The sequence below is a fragment of the Pelmatolapia mariae genome, linkage group LG2 (assembly GCF_036321145.2).
Source record: "Pelmatolapia mariae isolate MD_Pm_ZW linkage group LG2, Pm_UMD_F_2, whole genome shotgun sequence".
NCBI classification, from domain to species: Eukaryota; Metazoa; Chordata; class Actinopteri; order Cichliformes; family Cichlidae; genus Pelmatolapia; species Pelmatolapia mariae.
This window is the reverse complement of record NC_086228.1, coordinates 34,521,050-34,531,047: the sequence shown is the minus strand read 5'-3', so window position 1 is coordinate 34,531,047 and position 9,998 is coordinate 34,521,050. Positions and strand designations below refer to the sequence as shown.

Below are 9,998 nucleotides of genomic sequence, written 5' to 3'. Positions count from 1 at the left end.
TTTACTCTATCTGTAGAGCAGTCTTGTCATAGGAGATAAGCTGTTCACAATCACTAAACACACTCTCCTAGAAGGGAAAGGAAGATGAATTTTAATTGTTTAACTTAAGGATTACTTGACAAGAACTGATCTAAGTGCAAAAGAAGTTTCACACTTTAGAGTGAAGCTATGCAAATCCCTACAAACTCTTCTCTCCCCGGTTTCTTCTGCAGCCCATTTGTCTTTGTACTTCTGGCAGCGTGATCTCCAGATAACGTCATGTTTAGAATATGAGTTTCTAAGTTCAAAGAGTGCTACACAAATATTAGGCTGTCGTGGTTTTAAATGCTTAATATGGAGAGCAATTATTGACCTTTCACTGTTAGATGGTAGTTGTTTTTCAAACGTCTTTTATAGCAGTTGTCAATGGTAAAATAGCTTTCAGGTTACAGGGAAATTTTTGCATGCACAGCCGGATGTTCCAGTCGAATCAACGTCTAAATTTCATGTAATACTCTCATAAACCTAGAGATGCGGTTTGTATTTAGTGTTAGCATTTGCTTAGTGTTAGGCAAACTAAGATGGCAAACGTGCTGTAAGACTAGCATGTCAACATGGTAAAAATCTTAGCATGTTCATGTTAGCATCACTTCGCTAACTGCTGCTGGTATGACCATAGCTTTGTTGACACTGAGATTTTAGAGTGCAGCTTGAGTCTTTGCATTGTGTGATTGTTAGAAAGTACTTTAGCTATGCCTTGGAAACCAAGGATAGAAAATTGAGACGCTCACATAAATAGGAAGTGATTTTGTGTAGGAACAGTATAAGAGGTGGACGTAACTACGGTGACATCACCCAGTGGTTCTTGATGTCTGAAACCTTGAGATGAACATTTTGACTGTATTCATCATTAAACCAAAATGTCTCCATCGCCCGCTGGTGTTTGGCTGCAGTACTGGTTATAAACTCCGCCCCCTGCATATGGGTAGATGGGACCGAGATCAAACTAAAATGCTTTCTGCCATCATCATCATCATGGTGATTTAGGTTTAAGGGGTCACTTTTCTCACAAGTTTATTTTTATCTACTAAATTGATGATGTAAAATTGGGGCATGCCATCATAATTCACGGTTTTCAGTAACAGCAGCTGTCATGGAGAAACTTGGAATTGCAGATAGAGTATGTGCGCGCTGAAAGTGAGAGGAGAAGTTAAGAGAACGAGCTAACTCCTTCCCCTAAAATTGCAAAATTGCAATTCTGTTTGAATCTATCAATACTGCAAGATGACAGCTCCCATATCCAGGCTTAATTTATGTATATCCTGAGGAATAGGAGCATTTTTGTCCACTTTTTTACAGTCACTGGTCGCCATCTTGATTTCAAAAATCTGAATCTGAATGGGATGAGAAAGGGCGGGTCTAACTTGCTCCACAGCAACAAGTTGTTAGCCAAAGAGCATAATAGATAATCCTCAATTTTGTATGACCAAGATTTACAAAACAGACTTTACTTTTATATTCACTGTGACCCGAGATGGGTGACAGAGCCCATAAACACATCTGGAAAGAGTTAACAGGGGTCAAAACAGAAAGCTGTTTTCCCACAGACTTCTATAGGATCACGTCTTTTTTCAACCACAGCTATCGCCATCTGGTGGCCTTCGGAGAGAATGCATTAAGAATGGTCTAAGGCAATTTTGCAATGGCTTCAATTTTCTGACCTAACTACTCCCTACTACTACTACTACTACTAACTACTCCCATGTTTTATAGTGACCATGAGTAAAAAGCAATAAAAACAAAAACCTCTCTGAAATAATGATGCTTTGAAAACGCGAGCTGAAAATATTTGAAACTGAGCCCAGTGCCTACATGAAACATGAAACAGAAAGACGTGAAAAAAAGAAGGTTAAATGCAACAATGTCTCACAAGCTGATATTTAAAGCTAGAATATTTGCTTTCTTCACTTTCCTTTCACAAGGTGAAAAACATGCAAGATATCTTTATATAAACTGATTTCCTGGAAACAACAGCAGATGTTAAAGATCACAGATATAGTTACGACTTTTAAAGTTTATATCAAATAATACAAATATTTTTAAAATGTGTGATCTCATCTCGTCTTTTATCTGTTGCCCATGCTCTTCATTTAAAGCATAATCACTTTTTTTTAAAGGCACATATCAACCTGATTCTGTTTTTACTTTAGACTGCTGCAGCTCAGAGCCTCTCTGTGTGGACGAAACAGTCAAGCAGTGGAAAAGTTTTAAGTGTTGCTGTTGTTCTGTCAGCTCAAGCAGTTGCTGTCCTCAATGAGAGGCAAACAAAAAACATCTTCTCTGAGCCCGTAAGAATGTTCTGTTGTCACACGCAGGAATAATTAGTGGTATTCTCTGGATTTGGATGTTGGCCAAAGCACGGCATTTCATCTGCCACTGTGAGCTGAACATATATTGGGTTCAAATGAGCTGAAATGGCCAATAGACGTGCAGGGTTTCACGGTGAATTCTTCTCGCGTATCGTTTTTCTCTTCCCCCGTCTTTATGTGGCTCGCTTTAAGCCCTCTTTTCTCTCCTTCTCCCCTTGTTTTGTTATTTTACCTGGAGGTGCAGGTGTGAAAGGGTGAGGCCGTGGAAAAACATTCGATTCCGTAAGCTTGTCATGAAGGAACCCATTGACTGACCTCTGCATCTTGGCACACAATGACAAATGGGTTTGCAATTTTCCGCCTGACTGAGGGGCAACAAAGCACATTTCCACTTTCACCGGTAGGCAGCGAGAGTACAGTCTCCCTCTATCTCACTTGCTCTTTAACCAGGCGGTAAGCGTTACACATAGCTGGACTCTTTACTTTGGCGCCTTCTACCCGTACGGTCAAAACAGACAATCCCACTCGGTGTGATGTATCAAGGCAAACATAGTTAAGTGAAAGCCTGACTTCACGCAGTGAGGTAATCTGTTGATGAAGACAAGAAAGGCTTGTTTTTCTTGCATCACATTTTAAGACTACTGCTCTTTTTTCTGCTCACAGTCACTGTCACAAAAGCTCAGATCGTCTCAAACTGGTTTCTTCACCATGACAGTGATTTCACTGTACTCACCAGATCTCAGTCCAGTGGTGCACCTTTGCGATGTGGTGGAACGCCACATTCACGTCATGAACGTGCAGCTACTGTGTGATGCTGTCATCTCATCTAAACCAAACTAGCATGTGTGTCTTCGGTGGACTTTTGCACTGGTTAAAGCAGCTGCACAAATGTCAAATAACTTAAACATTTAATGAAGTCATTATTTGTTGTTGTAGCTGCCTGCAATCTTCCCAAATTACCAGATTAGAAGAAAGACAATGCTCCAAGTGAATGTGAAGTCTGTTATATCTAATATGTTCCAGCATTTCCAAGCTACACAAGCTCTTATATTTTATTTCTCTGTGTGTTATTTTGTTTATGCGTGTCTGAAAATGCTAGCTGGTGTTCCTTTTTTCTTTCAATTGCTTCCAAAGTGTCCAAGAATGTTAAAAGTGGAAGCTATGGAAATGAACCAATTGACCTTTTTTCTGACCCTAGAGATCTCCACGCCCTGCGGGAGCACAAACTGTCAGACTGCAGCAGAGTTGGGAAATCAAAGAGATCTGTGCTGTTATTTAGTGCGGCGGCACCTTCAGACCTGCTGCCACTCCCCCAGCATGGATTCCACACACTTTTTTTTGCCACACTGCTTTCAGTTCAAAGAGATCATTTGGTGTTAATGAGAATAGCAAACTGTTTAGGAACCACAGCGGCTGGTTTTATTGCTTATCTTGGCATGATTGCACAAAAAAAAAAATCCACTAGTGATCCAGACATATTTGCATATTTGCAGGGTTATTGTCTGTGTGGGTGTTTTGCATCTGCCCGGGTGGGACAGTCCAGTCGAGGAGCCCGGAGTGGCGATTATGTCCTGTAGGGATAACCCGCCATGGTGCTGAGAGCCTAATTGATGCCTCATGCTTTTCGGGAGGCAATTATAGCGTCGAAATGTCAAGACCTAATTTGTGACTCTGTAATGTGGACACGCAGGCCAGAGGAAACGGTGACACGGCTGCTCCAGAGGGACTGACACACTGGTTTGGTCAGCAGATGTGAGGGGCCTCTTTTGAGCGAGCTGGTCTAAAGTGAGGGGACTTAATAAAAAGATGCAATTTTTATTCTGTAAAACAGTTAAAGTTCATGCCTTCAGAGTATAAAACAGGCACAAACATTTAATCAGAAGTGTGCACTCAAGTGTGAAATTTAAGCTTACCCATTATCCCAATGATAAATTAGCACACAGTACTGTCATATAATAATCGATCAATCAACGCTGCATTAGCACATATTTTATATTAACAGCTGATGAAATTCCTGTTTGTAATATCAAAGCTTCAGCTCTGCGTACTGTTTTAATGCCTTTTAGCTCTTTGTTTTGGCCACAGCCGGACTGTTTTGCTTCACTCTCAATGCTTTTCTTAACTTTGCTCCAAGTGCCGAGCAGACGGTTATTTCCAGTGACAAAAGGCTCAGCTGCACTCTGCCAAACAGGAGACAGAGCTGTTGACTGGATGTTGGCACAGTGGAGCATTTAGCATCTGCGTTACTGTTAGGTGTTGCGAGATGAAGGTGGAGCTGTAATTATCAACAAATCCGGACATAAAGATGATTATTGACTCCATAAAAAAATAATAATTAAATGTGCAAACTGATTAGAAAGTGTGAAAAAGTTTTATATTGTCTTTTACATTCTCTTAAACCCTGTTATCTGTGTGTGATTGGTGATTACAGTGCATCATGTGTGGTATATACTTTTATCGACACTCTGCTGATCTCTGTGTGCTGTTTTTGCTCTGTTACATGCTAAAAATGGCAGCTGTGCATTTGTTATGCCAGCTCAGATTCCTCAGCCTCCACCAGGTTCTGTGTGTTCACGTCCCTTTAGTCAAACAAAGCACCGTCAGTCACCGGCACCGTTTCGTGCCTTGTTAACCAAGACTCTAAACTCTGCAGAATGTGCCCCGGCTTCTTCTCCTTTCTGTACCGCACAACACCTAAACATGGCTGTTTTCTACTAATGTCTCCATGGAGATGCAAACAGAGGAGCATATTTTCCACTGGAGCTGACAGCTCGCGATGTGGAGTGTCAGTAAATCAGGTATGCCGGTCTAATTGCCGCGTGCAAAGTGCAAAACCACAAAATCCTCTTAGCTATGACACTAAAAATAATTGAACTCTAACAAAGTACAATGCAGGACGTGTAAAAGACGCTTTTTTTTCTTTTTCAGGGCACAAAACATGAATGACGACTGGAAGCTTGGATCAAGGGATGATATTTGGGAAGGCTGGATGTAGATTTTTCCGGAATGCCTCTCTCTCTCTGTGTCTCTCCATGGACTAGGATAAAAGCCTAAAAGTATCAAGTGGATAACGCTATACTTACACTTCTGCTGTAATCCCCATAAACACACATGCAGCTAATAATTTGTGCGCACAGCAATTTACTAAGGAATAAACAAACAACAAAGAGCCTGAAATCAATAGTTGCAGGATTGCAATGACACAAAGCTGCAGGCACCATCCCTGTGCAAACACAATCTTAGAAGTGGCCACAGCTTTAAAGCAACAGGTGAGCTTCTCGGCACCTCCCCTGTCTTCCCCAATGCAGCCTTCTAAATATAGAAATTATGCTCTCTGATAATTGGGGGCAGACAACAAAGCCGGCTATATTTCCACCCTCCTCCTCCTTCTGCTGCTGCTGCTAAGTCATGTCCCCAGCTGACAAACAGCAGGCCTGAGATCAGAGTGTGAGAGCTTGAGTGCTGAGGGAACACCTGCGCTGCCTGACTGGACTGTGAAGATAGACGAGGAAGATCACTGACTTCCACACCTGCCAGTGGACTCATGCCATACCCACACCCACACATTCACACAAACTTGATTTGCTTTTCCCTCCCGAGGGCTCTTTAAGGCCGCCGCTGAGGACGCGATGAAAGTCGGTGGAGCATCCATTAAGCATGGCAGACGGCCCTCCAGAGTGGGTGTGGACGAGGGGGTTTAAGTGTTTTCAGCAAGGAGTCGTGGACCACCTGGAGGAGGAGGAGGAGGAGGAACGGGGGGGGACAAAAGCATCTGTCTAAAGGGGCCAAGTTGACTCCAAAAAAACCCACCAGTTTAACAAGTGCCAAAGAGCACTTCTGGGCATCAGGTATCACAAGTCAGGATTTCCAGCATGTTTAAAGAGATGACCTTCAAAATGTGAAAAGGGGGGGCTTACGTGCTTAGATTGGACAAAGTCTGCTTTTCATGCCTACAAAGGCAATGGCGACAAAGCCTGCACTGAAACATTAGTCTCATTGGAGGTGTCGGGAACAACAACAGCAAAAAGCTCCAGGTCAAAGTCACGGACAAACTCTGGAAAACATGGAACAAGACAGGAACAAAGCCCTTTTTAAAAACTGAGTGTCTAAAGAAAGACATGCTGTAATAGGCCTGCGTGCATTTACTGGATGGACAGGGGGATGTCCACGTGCGTGCAGGATATATAATCCACTCCTGGATGCTGTCATTAATCGACAGCAGCTGATGTTCAAGGTGTGCAGGTGGGAAAGTCCCACAGTATCACTCTGTAGACAGGAGAGAGTTGGCAGCAGGGTTGACTATCCATATCAAGACAACCCCACTGGCTCACACACTCACGCACACGCTCAGTTCACAGACTGATCTTTCATGCTTCAACACAGATCTGATCCCAACCATGGAGGAAACTGTGCACAGATAAGAGATAGTGGCTTCTTAAGAAGCCACTAACTGCAATGCAGTTTTCTTTTGATGTTCATGTGCAATTAATATTTTGGAACATAAAGACATATTGAGAAAAAAAAGAGAGAGAGAGAGAGAGACTACAATTTCTTAAAGATGTCTTGGCCACCTGGACATTCTTTAATAGGACATGACAACAAAGCTACAAATCTCAAATTGCGAGCAGGACTTTCTTAATCCTTATCGCCCTGACCTCTTCTTTTTATGCAGCTGCTAAAGTGGCAGGGCCCGAGCTAAAGGTCAGATTTTATTTGGCTCCGATCACGTCCTCGACGTTTGGAGCGTTCGGGAGCTTTGAAGTTTTATGCATCCATCAGGTCTACGATTCGTCTCCGGGCGTAATGGCATCCATAAAGAAAGACAACATTGATCTCATAAGCAGGTTTAAACTGTTGAGAGACAAAGTTAACCAGTAAAGCAGACTTTTTTTTTTTTAATACTCCCCCCACATCGATTAATAGGTGAACACACAGTGTGCGATCGCTACCCTTATAAGCTCACAAACACAGCATTTTAATCAGAATTTGAGCAATTTATTGTTCATAGTGTCACTTTGCTGACTTCAAATGTAACAGTAGTTTGGTTATAATTGCCGTGTCAAAAAAAAAAAAGAAGTAATTCACAGTAATCACATTATGATAAAATGCATGCCAGATGTGGGAATCTTTTCAAAACATTTGCTATTGTTTTTCATAATTTTTTAGTCATTAGTACTAGCTGAATAAACGACAGTTCAGTTCAGTGTGTCAGTTTTTCTATAGTACAGTTTCTAGTGGGCTTTTGTTTTCTATATTATTGTTACGATTCTAGCTGTAAAAATATATTCTCAAATAAATAAATATATAACATAAATATGTGTATCTAAAATGAATAAATAAGCTTTTACACTTTGTTTTTTCAAACAGGTCTAAAGACAGGTGAGATTTTCAAAAAATCTGTATTCCTTCAAAGTCCTTCTGATCAAGCTACGTCTCTCTGACTGACACTGTAGTACCATCTTGTAATGTCACAGATTCCCACAGACTCCACACCAGCTGGCATCTCTGTCCAACCGAGGAGATACTCCACAACCGTTCAGCCCTGCTTCTTATTTGTCTCCTAATCCACGCAGGTACTTTTGTGGAAACAAATGATGCCCTCATGCAGAGCGTGCAGACATTCTAGCCTGTCCTCCTGGCTGCTGAGAGATGATGGCCCGTGCATTCCTACAAGAGGCCCCCCACCCCCTTCTCTGATGCCTTTATCCCCGCTGGTTGGGCTGCTGTTCGCCAGCCTGCGACCAGTCACATCCCCGCCTGCGTCCCTCCTTCTTCCTTTCTGCTGCCATGACTGCCTGCCAGGGCTTTTTAAGCATCTATTCCTGATCTGGACCAGGCCTCCAGTTCTCAGCTGTGTCCCAGGATATCCCTGTACAGCTCTGGCACGCGCTCGGGGTCCACAGGCCTGGGCAAGAAGTGTGTAAATTTCTGGTGCCGCCTGGATTTAGTCCCATCCCTTGGTGTCCCATCTTTATTTAATGCCACAAAGTAACGCGTCCCTTTGTCTCCGTGCTTGTAGCGGTTGGATGAGTACGTGTTGTACCAGTTCTCCTCAAACTGCTCCCTGAAGACACAATCAGCCGTGAGCTCCTTCTGCAACATGATGTGGGGGAAAACAGAAACACACATCCCAGTTATTCACTAGGATTATTAATTATAGAGGAATGAAAAAGTCTCTCGCAGGGGAAAAAACTGAGAAATAAAGATTTGGGCAACAGGAACAAGTGAAATGATACTTACAGAGCCATACAGCTCTCCTTTGTTGTTCATCCCCAGATAGAGTCCACTGTCCACCCCTTTAATGCTTATCAATCCAACAGCCAGGCTTATGAATTCCAAAATACCTGCAGGAGAATAACACAGTTGTTCTGTAAAGCCCGGCAGAGATAAAAGAATACGATCAAAGAAACTCAGTTCATTACCACAATTAATATTTGTAAATAATCAGAATCAGATCGAAACCTGTCTGTTCTAATACCATTGTTGGCGCGTTTTCTTTCTTCCTCTCATTTGTTTAATCTCAACTACTTTTCTGCAAGTGGAATTATATTTTGAAAAAAATGATCTCAGTATTTACCAAAACGGCTGTGGTCCTTCCTCGTGCCTTGCACTGTGCCATCCGGAAGTATTTCCAGATGAAATCCAGTTCTGCAGTACAACTGCCTCCTCCTGAGAATTCCTTTGAGGTGCGTTAAATCCGAGAATCTGTCCCCAGGTACGAGGTGCTCTTCCAGCCGCGTCTGGCTCTCCGTGAGGAAGAAATGAGAGCCGACTTGTGCGACACCGTCGATGCCGTGCCAGACGCCTCCAACTTCTCCCAGAGTGGCAGCACCACCAGCAGCAGCAGCCATCGCGTCCGAGCTCAGCGGGTAAAGTTCAGAGAGGAGGTCCGGAGGGAGCGCTCTTGCGTAGTAGGCTACCTGGCTGCCACTTACTGCATGTTTACGTCCCTTCTCCTCCTGTGTTACTTAGCACATGTCCCCGTGTGGCAGTCACAGCCTCGGGTTCGTTTCCCCTGACATCAAACACTCAGAAAATCTCAGCTACTGGCTGCACCGACTTCTCCGGATTGTTGTTGGGGTTTTTTTTTAAGGTGCGTCTTCTTCATCAGTTGGAGGTGAGCTGCAGTTGCTGGTCAGACAGCCCGCATGTTGCATACCTGTCCACAGTAGATGCTCACGCCTCTGTTGTGCCGCGGCGGAGGTTTCAGTAAGTAAGGGGCTCGGTGAACGCTGCAGTGCAGGTAAAAGGAGCTCCTGGAGGTTTTGTGCTCAGAGGCAGGTGCAAAACCACAGGACTCGTAGTGGGCGGGGCTGTCAGATTAGACGTGCCCTTACAGGGCCTTTTTTTTCCTCTTATCTCAGTAAGAGAGAGAGAGAGTTGTTGGTGGGCTGGTGGCTTAAACTGAGCGCGCGCATCACTTAAAGTAAAACCAAATATAGCAAAGATAAAATATAAACCACTTTACATCACCTTTTACACGAGATATGACTCTACGTGTAGTTTTCCCCCCAGCAGTTCCTTCACTCCTACAAATTTGACGCTCTTTAATCCATGAGCTACTTGAAATACCCACGGCATTTCTCGCGAGCTCGCGAGCAGCAGACGGCTCGAGCTCCCCTGCTCTCCCTCTCTCTCTGTCTGTGTGCG

At 43.4% G+C, this 9,998-nt stretch overlaps 1 protein-coding gene across 1 annotated transcript; it reads right to left on the bottom strand.

Annotated features, from left to right (window-relative positions):
• Positions 1-7,268: 7,268 nt before the first annotated feature.
• fgf20b (fibroblast growth factor 20b) lies at positions 7,269-9,972 on the bottom strand. Its single transcript, XM_063499426.1, has 3 exons — positions 8,926-9,972; positions 8,589-8,692; positions 7,269-8,441 (listed from the first exon to the last, which is right to left on the bottom strand). The coding sequence occupies exons 1-3, from the start codon at positions 9,197-9,199 to the stop codon at positions 8,196-8,198; spliced, it is 624 nt and encodes a 207-aa protein (XP_063355496.1). The 5' UTR covers positions 9,200-9,972; the 3' UTR covers positions 7,269-8,195.
• Positions 9,973-9,998: the final 26 nt, after the last annotated feature.

Coding starts and splice junctions, on each gene's coding strand:
- fgf20b (XM_063499426.1), bottom strand. CDS start 9,199: ATGGCTGCTGCTGCTGGTGGTGCTGCCACTCTGGGAGAAGTTGGAGGC. Junction 8,693..8,925: donor GAAGGACCACAGCCGTTTTG/GTAAATACTGAG, acceptor ATTCTCCTGCAG/GTATTTTGGAATTCATAAGC. Junction 8,442..8,588: donor AAGGAGAGCTGTATGGCTCT/GTAAGTATCATT, acceptor ATCATGTTGCAG/AAGGAGCTCACGGCTGATTG.